The 20,319-nt window shown below is 44.5% G+C and overlaps 1 protein-coding gene across 13 annotated transcripts in view; it reads left to right on the top strand.

Moving 5' to 3' along the window:
• The window catches only part of LOC110827291 (solute carrier family 2, facilitated glucose transporter member 1), a 48,151-nt gene that overhangs the window by 9,731 nt on the left and 18,101 nt on the right, over window positions 1-20,319 (top strand). Inside the window, exons 1-5 of one of the 13 annotated variants that reach the window (XM_022058819.2) lie at window positions 2,764-2,879; window positions 3,813-3,834; window positions 4,088-4,120; window positions 4,721-4,780; window positions 5,115-5,135. The exons of 7 other annotated variants lie outside the window; for them this stretch is intronic. In XM_022058819.2, the coding sequence (XP_021914511.2) occupies window positions 3,823-3,834; window positions 4,088-4,120; window positions 4,721-4,780; window positions 5,115-5,135 (126 nt within the window). In that variant the 5' untranslated portion in view covers window positions 2,764-2,879; window positions 3,813-3,822. 5 more of the 13 variants (XM_022058816.2, XM_087346132.1, XM_022058818.2 and 2 more) reach the window with 5 other exon arrangements.

Genomic DNA, 20,319 nt, shown 5'->3' with positions numbered 1-20,319 from the left:
GACCGTGTCTGAAGTGGAGAGATCTATTTTTTTTTCAAGGTCATTATCCCTCTGCAGAAAGAGAATACGGATAGCTAGAAATGTTGTAGTTCAAGTCGCCAGTTTTATGTAGTTACGTGCGGGTTACATAAGGCCACGGAGACCCAGATTTAGTCAGTCACTCTGGCATGTTAGCCAGCAGCAGCGGAGTTCGTCAACTTTCACGCTGAATCCTTTTAAGGACCAAACTGTATGAGGTAATTATTAAAAAAAACACGAGGTCCTACCGCAAGGGGGGAAAAATCGTCTCCATGCCAACGATCAGCTGGTTGATGCTACTGGAGGATTTACTGAATGTTGAAGAAATTGAAACGCATGGTTACCGCCCGTCTTCAAAGGGTAGAGCAGAAACGTCGTTTTGTAACGTCCATGCCAACCGGGATTTCTGAGGTCCCGTGGACACAACGTAGCAATCCCCTGACTGGCCCGTTGATGTTACAGAGGACGTCTAAAAGGTCATTGGTCGCATTGGAATGTTCGCCCGTTTTAGAAGTTTCCAAATTTCGGCCATTTTCATGTTATCTGACGTCACTCTGAGACGTAGTAAGGATCGGAGTGTATGTATCGATTGTGGCCACATGACATTCCCCTCCCCCCCTTCCGCCTGGCACCACGCAATTTCTTCAGCAGTGCGCGCAAGAGTGACGCAACGCGGAGCACACTTACGTAACGTAATTAGTTTCATTTACGACATCAGTTTGGGCCCTGGCTGCGTGCACTTCACGGTTACTTCTGCTTACCGCTAGCACGAAGTGTCTCGTCGATTAAAAAAGTTGTCAGTGGAACCACGGTTCCGGAGAATTTGACGTAAATACGTCTATACGGAAAGGAAGTTTATATATTGGCTTTATTCTAAATATTTCCTTTATACATGCTTTACAATTGAGTAAAGTTTGATTAAGACTTTGCTTATTTAACTTGAATTAGTTACGCTTAAGATGGGTCTGTGGTAGCTGAATGTAAGTAAAGTAAAGTTTGTCCCGCTATACGCCATGTAGGCGCTTGGGGGGGAGAGGTGGGTATAGCTTCTCTCTTCCTTGACCTCGGCACTAGATGGGGGTGAGTGGTCAGCATCACGCCTTGGCCGGCTTTACCCCCGGGAAAGGATCCCGGTACCCATTGGATAGGAGGCTGGGTGGGCCCCAGAGCCGGTCTGGACGCAGAGGCTAGAGGAAAAATCCTCTGCCCCCGTCGGGGATCGAACCCCGGTCGTCCAGCCCGTAGCTAGTCACTATACTGACTGAGCTATCCCGGCTCCAGATGAATGTAATGTAAAGTAATGTAACGTTTCCTAGGTAACAACAATTCCGAGTAAACACGACGTTCCCTAGGTAACCAGGTTACACTTTTTCCGAATGACCCTTCCTTATAGACGTATTTACGTCAAAAAATAATATTCTGACCGGGCTGACGAAGTGTTGGTTACCGGAAGTTCTCTCTCTTACAGCTGATTTTGGGAAACAGATGATCAGTCACTGGCGTTGTCATGAAATCCCGTGTCTTGTGGCGGAACCTGGACGTTCGCGTATTTATTACCGGATGTAATCGTTTCCCTGCCGTGACTCGGGTCACCATTCCTCGTTTGTGGAAAGGAAGGTGCAGACTTGTGCCCTTGTTGTTTTGCGGGTATTTTGGGACGGGGGCGCTGTCTGACGCTGCGATTGGTCGACCTAGCGGGTGTGTCTCAGAATAACTACTGCGCACTTACAAGTCGTCGCTTTTCGGTCTGGAAACTACAGGGGGTTTCGCAGTTTACATTATCCTGCTATAATAGCGATGATCTCGGAGACATCCCATGTTCTGGTGTACAACACCGGGCAATTTTGTAGAAATTAACCGACGTTTCGTTAGTGTTCACTGCCTATATCATGAAGTCGATGATGGTGATGGAGGCAGGAAGTACCTCCGAAACGTTGGATAGTGTCTGCCATTCCAGAAGACAGTCGTCTTAACCCTTTGAAGCCGAAGATCGTCTGAATATTATTTATGAATTCAGTCCGTACCGCGAAGAAAACACTACACCTCACCATTACGAAAATCAGCTGGTTAACCCTTTGAATCCGAAGCTCGTCTTCATAATATTTACGAATCCAGACCGTACCGCGAAGAAAACACTTCACTTAACCATTAGAAGTCGAATCAGGCGGTACCACATAAGATTTAACAAAAGAACATCCCGGTCAAAGCCTTAATACTCGCCCACTCGAGAACGTGAAATATGTGTTCGAAACCAGCCGCGGGAATCATGGCTTCGAATAGGCGAACTGTTGAGCTGAGTTTGTGATCGCCTAGAAATTTCAATAGACACATCAGAGCGAGACGTGGACCGAGGTTTACTCCTCCTTTATTTAATGACGCTTCGTCAACTTCGCAGTTTATGTAATGCGAATAAAAAAGACTGAAGTGTGTTGATGAGGGAAAGCTGTGGATTGAACTGATCGTAGTCTGTTTAAGTTATCTCAGCATGTTATGACGTGACTGAAGAAACCCCGAGTAGATGTTAGAAGTCTTCGTGTAAGTGGTTGTGGAGTGTTAACCGTCGGGGTAGAAAACATGTTCGTTATTGGCTCCTTGCTTTCATTATTTGAGTTGATCTGGGCGAGGCATTTGTCCCGAATCGCCCTGTGGGATGTGGGCGTTATTACGGGGCGTGCGGGGGGGGGGCTCGTGACGTCACAATATTTTACGTGACCGCGCTACCCCTTGGCACAGTAGCAGCAAGGTGACCGCTGTGGCCTGCTCGTGGGACACAGAAAGGTGGTTGTTCACTACAGTGTTCACAAAAGCACGCTGCCTCTAAACGTTCTGCTTCTGTTTGAAAATCGTGCTCCCAGCTAAGCGTAAGTCTGTTGCCTGACCACATCTTTGTGCGTGTTTCTTGTTTCGGATTGTCAGGGCGGCGAGTGTGAAGATGGCTGTCTTCTGGGTTGTAAGCGCCCCGATGATGGAGGCAGCAAGGACGTCGGAAATGTTGGTTCGCTAAAACCAAGAAGACAGCCATCTTTTGGTGGGGGAACAAGGCATTGAAGTGTGCGTTGCAGAAATTGGTCCCAGGACGTGAACGGAAGCTCAGTGAATCTTTGTTTTGTTCGTTTCCGGTTAGGTTAGGTTGTGACGAATCGAAGTCCTCCGTCAGCCGCAACACAGCGGTGTTTTAAACATCTGGTTTCGCAGTTACGTGGGCGTCACGCTGGAGATAATGGAACACACCCTCGTGGCGTGTTCGGCCAAGGGTGTCACAGTTTTGTTGATTTGTCTCCGTCTGTTTCTCCATTTTTGGCCTGGGTTTTCAGTTGCTTGCCTGCCGGTAGCTTGTAGCAGCCCAGAGCACGCGGTTCTTGTTCGAGCCGTGAGCCTCCGCGTCTGCCCCGACATTAACCCTTTGAAGACGAAGATCGTCTGAATATTATTTATGAATTCAGTCCGTACCGCGAAGAAAACACTACACCTCACCATTACGAAAATCAGCTGGTTAACCCTTTGAAGACGAAGCTCGTCTTCATAATATTTACGAATCCAGACCGTACCGCGAAGAAAACACTTCACTTAACCATTAGAAGTCGAATCAGGCGGTACCACGTAAGATTTAACAAAAGAACATCCCGGTCAAAGCCTTAATCTTCTTATTATTATTCTTCCACTGACCTTTTTGCGCGGGAAATAAGTGTCCTTCCACCTTATTGAAACCCGAGGACAGGGGCGGATAAAACTTGTACAGTTCTCGTCATGTTCTTTAATGTTCATTCTTTCTGTTCACGCTGCTTCGCGGACAGCAGAGGAGCCATGTCTGCAGAGGTGAGGTCCGACAGCCACTGTCGAAAAATGTGGATAGGACTCTCTTTCTTCTTAATGGTTTTGGACAAAATGGATTTTTTTACGAACCCCTTATTTTATACTATTTGCATGTAAATACATTTCCTTTAGCAACCATTTATGTATTTCTTCATATGTTTCTTTTGATTTCGTCTTTAATTCATCGCATTTAAGTGTGACATTTAAAGTTCTTTGTAATAACATCACGTTATTTCTGTTCTCACGCTGCTAACAGAAGGATAAGCCAGCCCCGGAAATGACCCAGAAGGTAAGCGGGCCGTTCCATGTGTCTTAAGAGAAATTCCGGAGGCTTCTCCATTGTCGCGATCGATTTTTACAGCGCGGACTGACCCGTTGAGAAGTGTGAACGCGCCCTATAGACTGCTCTGTGGCGCAACCGCTGCTCTTTTGTTTTGCATCATTTTCTCTGACAACAAAAGAGAATCGAAAAGTATTCGCGCTTCCTGTAGGCGATATTAGGGCCGTGTGCTACGATTGAATTCGGTGATTTTATAATGAGCATCCATTGTTGGTTCGAGTCAGTTTATCGTAGCTTCGAAGAAAATCAAAATTAGTACAGAGCACGCAGATAACATTTGATCGTCCGGTGCTGTGACGAGCAGAAATCGAATGTATATTTTACAGGGTTAAGTTTGTTGTCAGACTGTGTGTGGATAACGGATACTACATTTTAATAAATCTGTTATTATTAATGAACGCGCTATACTGTGTCAGTCTGCCTGTTCGCATTCGATGCAGGGATTTGAGGTTAGGAGTCCAGTCCGAGTTTTATGAAAATGGCTTTATCCATTCTGCTTGCTTGTGTTTGTGACAATTTGTTATCTTGTTCATGCTGCTATTTGGATAGTCCGCGGATGAAGAAAATGGAAAGCTTAGAAGTCCTTTGTCAGAACGGGCAATCACCAAGGTAATTAATTAACAATAACCCCCACAGAAACCTTTGTTGCTTCGTGACACAGCCTGATGAAGGGCTGTGTTTCCAGAGATATTTCGCGAGTGGATGGTAATAGACATTGTTACATTATCTGTTTTACTGTCATAAATTTTGTGCATTGTTGCGTGTTAATTAGGGAGCAGACGTCAGTGGCGCCTCACGCCGTGTGGATTTGACTCGGCGCAAGCTGGGGCCAAATTATTTTGGCAGATGAACGCCCCTCCCCCGAGAGCGAAAGTTCTGTTTTCTGTTGTCTGTGTTGAAGCAATGTTACGTGAAACGCTGTTCATTTGTTTTGCATTCTCAGCTTCCCAGGGATGACAACCATGTAAGTGAGACATTTCTTTGGTCATTGTTGTCACATTGTTAGTTTAGTGTCAGCACGCACTTGTAGTACAATGTTTTAGAGTTGTTTGGACTTTTAATTTAATATCATTTGCTCGCCTCTACCACTAACACCGTCCTTCTGGGACGCATGCGCGAGACATGCGTATCGATTTTCATGAAACGTGCGCATTTTCGTTCGATTTTAGCCGAAATTTGAATGTGTTTGAAAATTGTAAAACGTCCCTGATGCACAGTGAGGACCCGTTCATTGATTCTCGTGTTGTGACATGTAGACAGACAGTCAGACGCGTGTTGAAACTGATGGACTCATTGTTTGCAAATTCTGGCCACGAACGCCCTAAAGAATTGGGACACGACGTCACATGAAACTTAACGGACAGCATTGCTACTTTCAATTGCAATAACAAGGACGTTTTCATGTTTTAATCTTCATAACATGACGTGGCCTTCAAAGCTTGCTGGTAGCCACACGTACCACCTGCTTTAACGTTCAGAAACTCTGTACTTTGCCCACAAGATGTCTCTACTGGTCTCGCGATTATCAAAATAAGCATTAACCAGTTGTCTTGGAGAAGCGTTGTGTTTTCTTTGCGGTAGGAACTGATCGCGTAAATATTACTTGGGCTTAGGTTCGATTTTCGGTGGTTGTTTCTGCGCAACAGAACTTGAACGATAAATTTTAAGTTAGGGACTTCGATACATCTTTTCATACGAGCTGTAAACAGGTTTTCGTGTTTATAACACGATAAGACGGCCTTTGCACGCGATTATGTAACGACTACAAACTAGAACGAACAGAAGTGCTCGTGTAGAATTTGGGGTTCCCGTGGCCGTGAGTACGTAGATGGATCTTTTACAGAAGAACTCGCTGACGTGTTGGGGTCCAGTGTTTCTTTTAGAATATTCTCTCTTTGTCAGCGGAGCTGGAAATCGCGACTTCCTCTGATAGAGCCTGTGGGAGATAAGTTTCGCTGTGCGTCGGAGAGTCTTGGGGTCGGTTCTCAGCCCGAAAGCTGGGCTACCTTCGCTGAGGGGGTTTCGTGGTATTCCTCAGCACATCCGTAAAAATTCTGAGGTGGTTTGTTACACCGTCGTTCGAAGCAGAGCTGAATAACTAAGTGATGAACGTCAGGAATAAGACAGGAGAGGTGCAGTCAGTGCTTGAACACGCGTCCTCTGTACCTCGGCGTTCTTGATAAGCGGTTCTGAACGACTTCAGTTTGAAATTGGTTGCCTTGGTTTTATGTTCGTGCTGTACATCGCAAACTATTCAATGCACGCAATGTATGCAGCGTGTGTCGACATCAGTAGCAACATACTAATTTAAAAGGGAATTATAAAAGGAAACATGTAGGATGTTACTTAGGCAATAAACTTTCATTTGAAGCTTTGAAAATCCTGCATTCTATTGCCATATTAAGTTAATGAAAATAAGTAACGTTTAACGCGCCGTATTTGTGCGCATGCGATGGACTTGCGGTCGAGTCGAAATTCTTTTATTGCAATTTTAAATGTGTGTAACATATTCATTGCATTGATTGTACATATGTTAGTGATCTGTCTCCGTACCAAATTTTGGATTTACTCCTGAACCGTCTTTTATTTACATTTTCGAAAAATTTACTTCAACAAATCTGCGTGTCTCAAGATGTCCTTATTTATTTATTTATTTATTTAGTGTTCTGTGTGACGACAGGTCCATATGAACAGGATCCTTCCATCCTTTTCTCGGACTGGGACCTGTTCATATACGTTCTTGGCAGATGATCCAGAAGTGGTTTGCCATTGCCTTCTTCTGTGTGTGAATGGAGTAATTGTTGGGATGCCACGGAGGAAAACTCCGTGTTGCCTAGACCACGGCCTTGCCCAACACAAGTTATAAATTCGGGCACCGCCGGGAATCGAACCCGAGACCCCCAGGATTACAAGGCCAGCGTTCTAACCGCTAGACCACCGTGGATATCAAGATGTCCTACCGTACATAATTTCAGGACACCTTATTAAGTGGCGTGAGTGTCGTATCCACCTCAGAACTTTGTTCTTCCGCCATGTTTTTTTTTTATCACCAAGATTTTTGGGAACGTCTTCCGGATTGTACACAAGGCGTAATAAAACGTCTTGAATAGACGTGTGTCGAAACAGCTGTTATAACATCGAGGCTGATACTTGTAACACTCTTCGTCTATTGAAATACAGAGAGAGAGAGAGAGAGAGGGAGAGAAAGCTGTTGGCAATTTTAAAGAACCGGTCCTCCCCGCTCTGCGCCGGAACAATTGAAAGCGACACTCCTGCGTTAGAGCCAGTCCGCTGAGCACGGCAGTACCGATAAGAACCACCCGGAGGGCTGTGACTGCCCCCCTGCTGCTACGTCCGATATGCCGACCGGAACGACTGAGGTATGTTATTTGTTGCTTATCAAAGGTTCGTTCTTCTCACATATTTCTTCCCGCAAGAAATTTTCTCGGCGCGCCTGGAAATATCGCAAAGGGGATTTCCATTCATTCCGCCCACCTTCCCGGACAGTTCAGAAGAGCTTTCTGCCTCTATCATCAGGACGATGGACGCCTCTTGATTAAGGTGGATGCTCCAGAAGATTTGCTTTTACCCTTGGAGACTAATCATTTTTTTTTGGGCCTCCGATGTTGACAACACGTGCTTTCAATTTCAGCTTAAAACATTTTCGCAGCCCCTTCGAAGGACTTTAGCAGTTGAGGTAGCGGTGTAAGGACTTCTCGCCTCATCCATCTCCGTAAAACTTCGAGTATCCTAAAATCTGTGAATTTATAAAGTGTGTTTTGTCGGATGTTGCTGGAACGTGTCTTAAGAACGGGATATAAGGCGTTTGGAAAGTCGTGTGCGTTTTCGCCTTAGTTAAGTTCGCACATGCCGCCGACTTTAGGACGTGGCCAGATTCGAACATCGGAAGCTTTGCAGTTGTCTGGCCAATAGAAAGTGACGCTTTCGCCACTTCGAAATGAGATCGTAAGATGCAGACTCTCAGCCCTTTTAAGGTCGTGGTTCGTCTGATAATATTCACGAATTTAGTCCGTACCGCAAAGAAAACACTGCTCTTAACCTTTGATACGATCATTCAGTTAATGCTATTTAAGGAAATGATAAATGTTTATTCTCTCTAAAATACAGCGTTACTGGATATTAAAACAGGTGGTATACATAGTTACCATTGGGTTTAAAAAGGTTATTAAAACTTGGTGGCACTCTGCAAGATGTGTTAATTGTCTCTTGTGTTCATAAACACGATCTGATTACATTTGTGTTCAATTCTAAAACATGTAAATGCTGGAACCGCTTCTGGAGTCTTCCAGCTGCATGTGACACTCCCCTCGGCAGGCCACTTCCCCCCTTCCGCCGCGCAGATGTTTAATTACGTGGAATGAAGATGAAGTGATGTCCCACTTCTCGTTAATAACCAGGGTCTCCTCTGCTAACCCCCATAATCGCGATGCAAGTTCATAAAACTCTTTGTTTCAAGCTGTCCAGCGGTCAACACTCCTGCTTCGTAGTTGGGAGGTCCCTGGATCAGATCTAGGTTTCGAGACCGTGCGTTTCGCGAAGATGTCTTGTCTTCTGCGACGTTGCATCGCCCTGTTGATGGGGACAGTAGGTTCCTCTGAAACGTCGGTCATTTTGTACCAGAGTGTCCGGTTGAACATCGCAGAAGATTGTCGTCTGCCCTGAGAACCTCAAATTTCTCGCAACCTGCGTGTGGCCTTATAATGCTATTCAAACTTTAGCCAGGACCTTATCACATATTCTGTAAGGTCGTTTGAACTTTGTAATGGTGGTCTCCCCATAACTCGACCTAAGGACCTAATAGTTGGGGCAGTGACCATCTGTATTATCCGGACGTGTAATGTTCGTGTGTTGGTTATCAGAACACTGAAAGGGTTCCACATTCCTCTCACCAGACATTCACTCCGATGATGGCAACATCATTCTTTGTCGAAGCGTTGGAACAAAACGTCATCCGTCCATGAAGTTGTCCAAGTGAACAAGTGTTATGTCAATTAATAAAAGTCTTCTTGTCTGCTCACTTTCCTTTCTGCTGAGCTCACACTCGTCAACACGCATGCATTTTTATCGCACGTTGTCAGTACGTCACAAGGAACAGACCAGCAATGAACATCTTCATTTGTCTTTCCCTGAAGTGACAAGGGCGCGTCGGAAATTGATGATGGTTCCAACGAATGGTGAAACGACTACATTTTGCACAATTAGCAATCAAGCGAAGTGTAGTCTGGTAGAAGTTTACCGACGTTTCGGAGGTCCTTCCTACCTGCATTATCAGGTCACTCATTTTCATGAAGGTGGAGGCAGCAGGCTGCGCGGCGCTACAACTCAGAAGACAGCCATGAGTATTCTCGACAACGCTTCAGTGCGAATATATCCGTGTGTAGGAGCGAAGGTGCTCGTTTGAACCAGACAACGCGTGGAACACAATGGAATGGTGGCTTTTATGTAAATCTGATTTTACGCTGTTGTGACCTGCCTGTTGATTGGATTCAGGAACGCCGTCAGGGCGGGGGGGTGGGCGTTCAGAGACCTTGGTCTTCGGGTGACCTCCACGTGTAGTGTTCAAACTGTGAGCCGCGAGTCTCGTTTCATGCAGCTCGAGAAAGCTTTACGGTTTTGTCGATAGGATATTTAATGACGCTGTATCATTTACGTAGCGTTGCGTCTGATAAGAGGGTGTACGGTGAACTGTAGAGGATATTAAGGAAACTGTCGTGGCCTGTTTGAAGTTGCATTACCTGTCTGAGCTATACCACCTCTCCCCCTCCCCCAAGCGCCTGCATGGCTCGTATTGGGACATCTATACTTTTTTATCCGTATTTTACGTAATGGAGTTTGAGTAAAATCACGAGAGACTGAACGACAGTCGAGGCGAGGATCGAGAGGTCGTGTTTGTCAGGCCTTTTCCCACTTTCTGCGTTCATCGAGATTCTTCTAGGAATGTTGTTTGCAAGGGGGCGAAGCAGTTCCACTAACTCAGCCAATCAACTGCGTGCATGGAATGAACGAATAATCATTCTTGACAAGCTAATAACTTCTCATCTAGTCAAGAAATTCTCCCGCTTTTGTGGAAGTCGATGACCCGTAAGCAGTGTTCACATGGCGTCGTCACCGTCCCTGAGCCAGATGAATCCAATTCACATCCAATATTTCTTAAATCCATTTTTTATAAGACGTCTTATAGCATCGTAAGAAGTGTATAAAATATTCGCACGGGGCCTAATGGCGAACCCGTCTGTCCGTCTGCGTATTTAATTCCTTTTTTCGAAACTACCGAACGAATTTTGAATAAATTCGGCATGTGTGGCATTTTTATTTTTTTATTATTAGTGTTCTGTCTGACGACAGGTCCATATGAACAGGATCCTTCCATCCTTTTCTCGGACTGGGACCTGTTCATATACGTTCTTGGCAGAGGATCCAGAAGTGGTTTGCCATTGCCTTCTTCTGTGTGTGAATAGAGTAATTGTTGGGATGCCACGGAGGAAAACTCCGTGTTGCCTAGACCACGGCCTTGCCCAACACAAGTTATAAATTCGGGCACCGCCGAGAATTGAACCCGGGACCCCAGGCTTACAAGGCTAGTGTTCTGACCGCTAGATTACCGTGGATGTGTGGCATACACACTAAAAATTGTTTTGCATCGACCAGTTGTAACCCCAGATATGCAAGAAACTAAGGTTGAAGTTTGATTGGTACATTTTAAAAAAAATGGCTTCTTAGTACGAAGTATTAGCTTGTGTATGAATCTTTTACGATTTGTGAAGTTTAATATTTAATTTAGTCCAATGCCAGGTGCCTCTGTATAGAATGATTAGCTTTGCTTTGCAAATACAGTAAATCGATTGACTTCAAGGACAGTGACTAAGCGGAACAGAGTCTACAACGTACTACACAGAAGCGCAAATTTCCACTCGTCGTTTGTTTGTTTGTTTGCGGTATTTTTAACGATGCTGTCAATTGCCCACGCTGTATCGCATTGGCTGATGGGAGTAATGAAAAGGAGAGGATGTGGAAGGAAGCGGTCCTTGCCTAATTTAACGTACTTTACCCGGCATCTGTAAGAAGGGTCTGAGGAAAACTGCGAGATAATGAAATATACAACATTAGAAAGACCGTGTGTTGATGGACAGTGCGTGGTTTCCCAGGGTTTCGTTTTGTCATTGTCCTGAAGGGAGAAGGGTAGAGATGGTAAGTCCAGCACTGACTCTCGAAAAGGGTCCCGAGGGCTCAGTTCTTGTTGATAACCAAGAAAGAGTAACGATGGACCTTATTTTGTGAGCATAGACTGTCTTGGGGGTGAGATTTTATTAACGCTGTACCTTCCGGATACAAAGCTTAATACTTTATTTCGGACTTCGTTGATTTTAAGCTCCTTCGCCCTCAGGTGTGAGAAAGGAGCCACATCGAACTCCTCCCACTTGATTTGTGGACGTAGCCACGGTGGTCTAGCGGTCAGAACACTAACCTTGTAAGCCTGGGGTGCCGGGTTCAATTCCCGGTGGTGCTCAAATTTATAACTTGTGTTGGGCAAGGCCGTGGTCTAGGCAACACGGAGTTTTCCTCCGTGGCATCCCAACAATTACTCCATTCACACACAGAAGAAGGCAATGGCAAACCACTTCTGGATCATCTGCCAAGAACGTATATGAACAGGTCCCAGTCCGAGAAAAGGATGGAAGGATCCTGTTCATATGGACCTGTCCTCAGACAGAACACTACAAATAAAAAAAAAAATAGTGACCCCCAGCCTCCCTCTGACACGCGGGGCACAAAGGAAGATGTGCCCTTCGAAACGAGAGTGAATTGATCGTTGTAATCATTTGTCTGTGGGTAAAGTCAGAAACAGTTTTGTCGTCAGAATCAAGAGATGAACAAAGCAGGAATGCTAACCACTCGGGAGATATGTTCGTTTGGCCCAGACACATCACGGGAAAGACCAGGTTTTTCCCTTTCTGACTTAATGCTCTCGCAATCGAGTTCTGCGTTTATGTCTCGCAGTCGACCGTTTTGTTAAGGCGAAAGTGAGCGGTGTTTACAATTGAGGACTGGTAACGCGTGAGAGACGCTTACAGACTTGTGTTTGTTTCTTGTGTCATCCGAAAGTTCCATAACGCACCAGACGGCCATCTGCATGTGTGAATTTTGCCTCAGGCGTTAATGGAGTGACGACATCACGCGTTGAAAAACAAAACACTGCAGTTGCTCAACGTCTCCCTCGTGTTTGTTGTGTTCCTCGTGAGAGCGAAGGTTTGGGTGGGCAAAATAGTGTTCAGACCTGTTTGAAATGTGATTTGTACCGGAGGTGCCCTGGGATGACAGACACCTGAAGAATAGAAGCGTAGGTAATGGGAACTTTTGACTTGATCAAAAGCCACACACAAGATTCAATTTTCCGATCACATAACGGTTCGCCTGCTGGCAACTGATTAGATTGACCCTCACTACAGTAAAGCAAGTTAAGTTGCGGATGCAGCACGGCGCACGGGGCTTATCTGTCACGTAAGCTGCGACCGATGACGACATCACGAGTTTCAGACCATGAAGACGTATGGAGGACGTGAAAGAGTAGCTCCACACACTCTCGGCTTCGGGGTGGGTCCACAGTCCGTGTGCTGAAGGCGAACAGAAGCCCTATCGCCCAATCAGTCGACCTTGCGCTGTTGGAGTGTGAAGGTCTAGGTACGGGTGGGGCCTGAAGGAAATTGCGGATTTGCGAGGTCAGTGGTAGGGTCAGGGCGTGTGGAATATCACGAAGGCCGCGTGAAGGAGGAAATGCGTTCGACACTGCGTGCGGGAACTGACATCCGGACCGGCTGCCACTGACAGAGGTCATGTGACGTAAGGGTAGAATTTGAGGCGTGTAAGAAGCTCGATGATTCCTGGAACTGGACTTGTATTACGTTGAATTTTCGCGGTTGGTCGTCGTCACAGAAGCCCGACTCTGGACGGACGCTTTTCAAAATCCCCCAGTCCCCTCTTTTAGACCCACGTCCCGCGAAGCACGTACGCGGAAGTGACGTCATCCTTGTATGGTTGTTCTATCCCCTAGGGGTTTTGTGGGCGGGGCTGGAACGTGAGCTGACGTAACTTGTTTCGTGACTGAGTAAGCGAGCATCGAAGATGATGTCCGTCTTGTGGTGGTAGTTAACCAACGTTTCGGAGGTCCTTGTTGCGTCAGTCGTCAGGGCGATCGCCGATTACCCAGATGATGCACGCAGCAAGGACCTCTGCGGTCACTCGGTTGTGTCTTCCATATTTTCAATTCGTTTTGATCCTTTCTCCAGTATAAAGTTTGATCAAAATCGGCCCATTCTTTCAGCCCTGTGTTGAGAACTCACTGAAGAGTTTCACGACCTGTTTGCTGATAGTCATCGTCTGAGTACGCCTCACGGTCATCCGAATACCAGAGGCAGTCGACCTTAGAAGGCGATTAGAGGCATTGTCGAGCAGCAATTGTTAATTTCCTGTGAAGTGGATCGCTGTTAACTGGCCACTGTAACGTTCCAGAAGGTTAATAATGTATTGACAGCACTACGATACACCTCGCCTCCCATTTGTGTCGTTTTGAATTGAACGCTAGCAGATCCTCCCACGTTTATCCAAGCAATGACATATTTGCGTTGGTAATTTTACAATTTAAATACAATATATGAAGTTACTCTCATCTACGTTTCAATTAGCAACTCTGCATTTTATATTTCTGTATGATTCTCACTGTAAACAGCGATTATTTCCTTAAACAGCGTTAACCAGTTGATCTTTGTAATGGTGAAGCGTGGTGTTTTCTTCGCGGTACGGACTGAATCTTTAAATATTATTTAGACGCCTACGCACTGTATCTATGAGTTTCGTGTGATTCTCACTGTAAACAGCGATTATTTCCTTAAACAGCGTTAACCAGTTGATCTTTGTAATGGTGAAGCGTGGTGTTTTCTTCGCGGTACGGACTGAATCTTTAAATATTATTTACATGCCTACGCACTGTATCTATGAGTTTCGTGTGATTCTCACTGTAAACAGCGATTATTTCCTTAAACAGCGTTAACCAGTTGATCTTTGTAATGGTGAAGCGTGGTGTTTTCTTCGCGGTACGGACTGAATCTTAAAATATTATTTAGACGCCTACGCACTGTATCTATGAGTTTCGCGTGATTCTCACTGTAAACAGCGATTATTTCCTTAAACAGCGTTAACCAGTTGATCTTTGTAATGGTGAAGCGTGGCCTTCTCGAAGGTATCACCACCTTGTCGAAGGCAATCTGCCGGGTGAGGAGGCTTGCGTGCTCAAATGACCCTTAGGGCTATGCCGGCCTGAGCTTCGGCTCATGGTAGGGTCACCCAAGCCGGACAGGTCTAAGGAGATGCGCTAGACTAAGAGTGATACCCTGGTCCTCCAGGTTGGGGGTTGGGTGTAGGGCTAACAACCTTTCACCTTTAAAAAAAAAATATGTGTTACGAAAAAATCAACCAAGCCTCGGATCAGGACGGACTCTTTGGCACGACCACGGCAATTGAAAAAGGACATGAGATTTGGTACCTGGAACATTAGGAGCCTCTATAGGGCTGGGGCACTGAAATCAGTGTGTAGGGAATTAGGGAATTATAAGTTAGACTTAGTGGCAGTGCAGGAAGTGCGATGGGAGGGGGAGGGCACGATCCCAGTGGACAATTTTACATTTTTCTATGGAAAGGGGAATGACAATCATCAGCTAGGGACGGGTTTTTTTGTTCATAGCAGAATTAGGGCAGCAGTTAAGAGAGTAGAATTTGTTAGTGACAGGTTGTCTTACGTAATTTTGGAAGGACGTTGGTGCGACATCATTGTCCTTAATGTTCATGCCCCAACTGAAGACAAAAGCGATGATATCAAGGATAGCTTTTATGAAGAATTGGAATCAGTATTTGATACATTTGGCAAGTATCACATGAAAATTCTGCTAGGAGATTTCAATGCAAAAATTGGGAGGGAGGATGTCTTCAAACCCACAATAGGCAGCGAGAGTCTCCATGCACTTAGTAATGATAATGGCGTCAGAGCAGTGACCTTCGCTACGTCAAAAGATTTAATTGTAAAAAGTACAAAATTTCCACACCGTGATGTTCATAAATACACTTGGACTTCCCCAGATGGCAGAACACACAATCAAATAGATCATGTTTTAGTAGATAAGAGAAGGCAGACAAATGTAATTGATGTGAGATCATTCAGAGGAGCAGATTGCGACACTGATCATTATCTGGTGGTAGCAAAAGTGAGGGAGCGACTTTCAGTAAGTAGACGAACTAAACAAAATTTTGACACAGAAAGATTTGATTTGAAAAAATTAAGTGAGGGAGAGGCAAAGGAACAATATCAAGTTGAAATTTCGAATAGGTTTCAAATTTTAGAGGCAAATGAGGATAATGAAAGTGTGGACATCAACAGGGAGTGGGAAAATGTCAGAAACTGCATCAAAATTTCAGCAAAAGAGAAACTAGGATACTACAGGAGAAAGCAAAATAAACCGTGGTTTGATGAAGAATGTTCAAAATTAATAGATCGAAGGAAGCAAACAAAATTTCAATGGTTGCAGAACCCAAACAAAACAAATGCGGATAATCTATGTAACGTGAGACGTGAGGCTAGTAGAACCTTTAGGACTAAGAAAAGGGAATACCTGAAGGGCAAAATTGCTGAACTTGAGACAAATAATAAGGAAAAAAACATCAGAGACCTGTACAGAGGCATTAATAACTTTAAGAAAGGATATCAACCCCAGACTAATTTGGTAAAGGATGATAGTGGCAATTTGCTTGCAGATCCAATAAAAATTGTGAATAGGTGGAAAAATTTCTTTAGCGAGCTCTTAAATGTTCATAATACTGGTGATATTAGACAGATTAAAATGCATACAGCTGAACTGTTGGTGCCAGAACCTAGCTTAGATGAAGTGGAACTAGCCATTGGGAAGTTGAAAAGTTATAAATCTCCAGGAATTGACCAGATTCCGGCCAAATTAATTAAAGCAGGTGGCAAAGGGTTGCATATGAGGATCCATAAGCTTATTCAGTTAATTTGGGATAAGGAAGAGATGCCACAACAATGGAAGGAATCCATAATTATTCCTATTCATAAGAAGGGGGAAGAGACTGAGTGTGGTAATTACCGAGGAATATCGCTGCTATCAACCTCATACAAAATTCTATCCAACATTCTTTTGGCAAGATTAACCCCATATGCGAATGAAACTATTGGGGATCATCAGTGTGGGTTCAGACGAAACAGATCAACGATTGATCAGATCTTTTGCATTCGTCAGATACTAGAGAAAAAATGGGAGTTCGGTGGGACTGTACATCAGTTATTTATAGATTTCAAAAAAGCCTATGACTCTGTGAAGAGAGAAGTGCTATATAATATTCTTATTGAATTTGGTATACCAAAGAAGCTAGTGGGTCTAATAAAAATGTGCTTAAATGAAACCTGCAGCAAAATTCGAGTAGGTAAATATGTATCTGAGACATTCCTCATCAAGAACGGTCTAAAACAAGGAGATGCTTTGTCTCCCTTGCTCTTTAACTTTGCGCTAGAATACGCCATCAGGAAGGTCCAAGGTAGGCAGGAGGGTTTGCAATTGAACGGGACACATCAGCTATTGGCATATGCTGATGATGTTAATTTATTGGGGGACGATATAAATACAATAAAGAGGAACGCAGAAGTTTTACTAGAGGCTGGTAGACAAGTGGGGCTGGAAGTAAATTCAGAAAAAACTAAGTACATGTTAGTATCTCGTCATCAGAAGACAGGCGGGCAAAATTATCTTAGGGTAGCTAATAAATCCTTTGAAAGGGTTACAAAGTTCAAATATTTGGGAACAACAATAACAAATCAAAATGATACTTGTGAGGAAGTTAGGAGGAGACTAAATTCCGGAAATGCTTGCTACTTCTCAGTCCAAAATATTTTGTCTTCCCGTCTGATTTCTAAGAACCTGAAAATTAAAGTATACAAAACAATAATATTGCCTGTTGTTTTGTATGGGTGCGAAACATGGTCTCTCACTCAGAGGGAGGAACACAGATTGCAGGTGTTTGAGAATCGGGTGTTGAGGAGGATATTTGGGCCTAAGAGGGAAGACGATGGGGCGTGGAGAAAACTGCACAATGACGAGCTTAAAAATCTGTACTGCTCCCCCAGTATTGTGAGGGTGATTAAGTCGAGAAGAGTGAGATGGGCGGGACATGTAGCGCGCATGGATGGGACAAGAGGTGTGCACCGGGTACTGGTTGGGAAACCTGAAGGGAAGAGACCGCTGGGGAGACCTAGACGTAGATGGGAGGATAATCTCAGGCGGGATCTATGGGAGATAGGAGTTGAAGGAAACTGGATTTTGTTGGCCCAGGACAGGGTCCGGTGGAGGGCTTTGGTTAATTCGGTGATGAACCTTCGGGCTCGGTAAGCCATCTAGTTAGTTTTTAGTTAGTTAATGGTGAAGCGTGGTGTTTTCTTCGCGGTACGGACTGAATCTTTAAATATTATTTAGACGCCTACGCACTGTATCTATGAGTTTCGCGTGATTCTCACTGTAAACAGCGATTATATCCTTAAACAGCGTTAATCAGTTGATATTTTCAATGGTGAAGAGTTGTGTTTTCTTCGCGGTACGGGCTGAATTATTAAACACTATTATTTAGACGTGCTTCGGTGTCGAACGGATACTTCTGAGCACCTCATATACAAGGTGTTCCACGAATCCCAGTGGCGACTGTCACACGTGTTACCTCCGAAACTTCAGAAGAGACTGGGTGGGATATCAAACTGTGACGTTGGCATCGCAGATTTACTGGCGAATCGTGTAGCAAGTTGTGTGTTTCTTAAAAACATCTCACGCAACAAAACAACAAGAAACTACACATTTTATCTAATCTTATTAATTTGCAATGACTTGGAGTTGATAAATAGTTCAAGTATTGCAGGGGCAAGTCATTTCTGACTGCTTACGATGTGATAGAGGCTGTGACGTAACTCCAAGGTCGATGGCGTATGCGGATTTGCAAAAAGAAAGAAATTGCGTTTGAGAAAGGCGATTCTGCAGTCTCGTCGCTGTGTTTCTGATTTGAAAGTTGTGATCCGAAGTGCGCTGATATGCCACTTCCTTTGTTAAATGCGTTATTGCGAAGCTCACAAATTGAACTAACAGTTTGGAATACGGAAGTGTGTTTAAATACCGATAAAATTACATGTAAATTAATACTGAAATTAATTAAATCGTGGATCAAAAGTACAAAAGCTTGATAAAGGAATAAACTTTGAATATGTGACCTTTCTATACGAAATGAGGCTTTGTTCGGGGATTACCGAAGAATGCGACGCAAATTTTCTTACAGGCCTGTCTGTCTACATTAACATTCCTGTGCTATTTATCTTTGCGATGGCAGGTCTTATCTACAGCACGATAACATGGCTGCAGTGAGGTGTGTCGTAAGAAAACGCGTGACCTTGAATGCGCATAAATGTAAAACGCGCTATCTCGCCTTTTGCACGCTGTAGCTGAAGGTCGTGTTTAAGCTTACGGCGGACTGACCCCTCACTCATTATAAAAGCGTGTGTTCGAGTTGGCTTACGATTAAATACAGATATTTTATGATGGCTATTTGGTCTCGGCTGCGTTCTAAACGCGGTCGAGTCCACACACGCACACGCCTTTCACGAGATCATTCAGCTTTCATTCCATTTCTGTTATATCTCGTCCCTTCCGCTATTGCGCGGTCGAGGGCCACCATAAAGTAGCACGCCTGTACCGTCTCTTGATGTCCGAGGGCCTTTCTTTCACACAAGAATAATAATAATTCGAACTTCTTGTACAAAGTCCACACTTCTGATGACCCCTCGTACTTTGAAGCCTGGTTGGCTCTGCCCTTGATTAAGGATTATAAATAGTTAAATGGACTTTTGTACAGGGCACTGGAAACGGTCTGCGTCACAGTTTGTACTCTGCTCAGGGAATGTCAGTAATGCGTAGACGGCTTTGGTCGAAAAACCTCTGGTGAAGAGACCTCTTCAAATACATCGTATAATATTAAAATGGAAGGTACAAATTGGAAAGTGAAGATGTCGAATCAGGTAATGGTTTGTGAACCGGCGGATATATTGAGCGATTATGCAAAATTTTATTAGGGACTTTTTTTCATTTGTTTCTTTGTTGTGGTTTGTTTAACGACGCTGTCAGTGTCTCTGATTACGTAGCGTTGAATGGTCAGTGATTAAAGAACGGTGAATTGGAAAGGATGTGAAAGGAAGTGATTGTGGTATAATTGAAGTTACTTTACCGGGATTTGGCTGGAGGGACTGACGAAAACCACGAAAAATCTCAGGGTAGAAGACGTTCGGAGTTTCCTGTTCTGTTGCTAGGATACAGGCAGGGCGCTGTTCCTGTGATTTTCCAATTTTTATCGTTTTCGTTGCTGTGAACTTTTACACATGAAATTAAACGTTTTCCGGCGTTCGAACGCCTTGCTTTAGGACGGTTCTAAGTATGTCGAACGCCTGAAACGAAGACGCTTTGTATCTGCTCCTGCGGATTTGTACGAACGACGTTAAATCATGCGTGCCTTTGTAAATAAAGAGCAGAAGAGAGCTCCGCTCTCGGGTCTTTGACAGCGTCACTGCTAATCACAACTATTTTCGTGTTAAGTTAGAACATAGGCCCTATTTGCCGTGTTTGCGTAGTTTTCTGTGACCCTTGATCGCCCTGGGGGCATTTCAGATAAACCGATCGAAATACTCGTGACCATACCGATTTCTTGAACACTGGTTTGCAGACTGTGGCCCGCTGGCCGGGTTTTAGCGCTGTGTGAGCTTGTAGGTAGATGTCAGCGTTTCAAAGGAACATGCAGCTTTTATCTCCGGGACGGAAGTGGTTATTCGATAAGGGATCATCTGAACTGTTATATTGGCATAAACGGATATATAGGGTGTCACCAAAAGATGTATACTAGACCATTACGTACGACAGCATTGTGTATAAGTCTTTCGGGGCACCCGTAGTGTAGGTAAGAAATTCTCACCCTGAGTAGGACCGAAATCAGTGGACGCTGTTGGTTGCGTGCTGATAATCCAGGGTAGGGGCACTTGGCGATCCAGG

Source organism: Zootermopsis nevadensis, unplaced genomic scaffold (assembly GCF_977971745.1).
Source record: "Zootermopsis nevadensis isolate Lab colony 2312 unplaced genomic scaffold, Znev_1.0 Znev_ptg000010l, whole genome shotgun sequence".
Classification (NCBI taxonomy): Eukaryota; Metazoa; Arthropoda; class Insecta; order Blattodea; family Termopsidae; genus Zootermopsis; species Zootermopsis nevadensis.
This window is presented reverse-complemented; position numbering and strand designations above follow the sequence as displayed.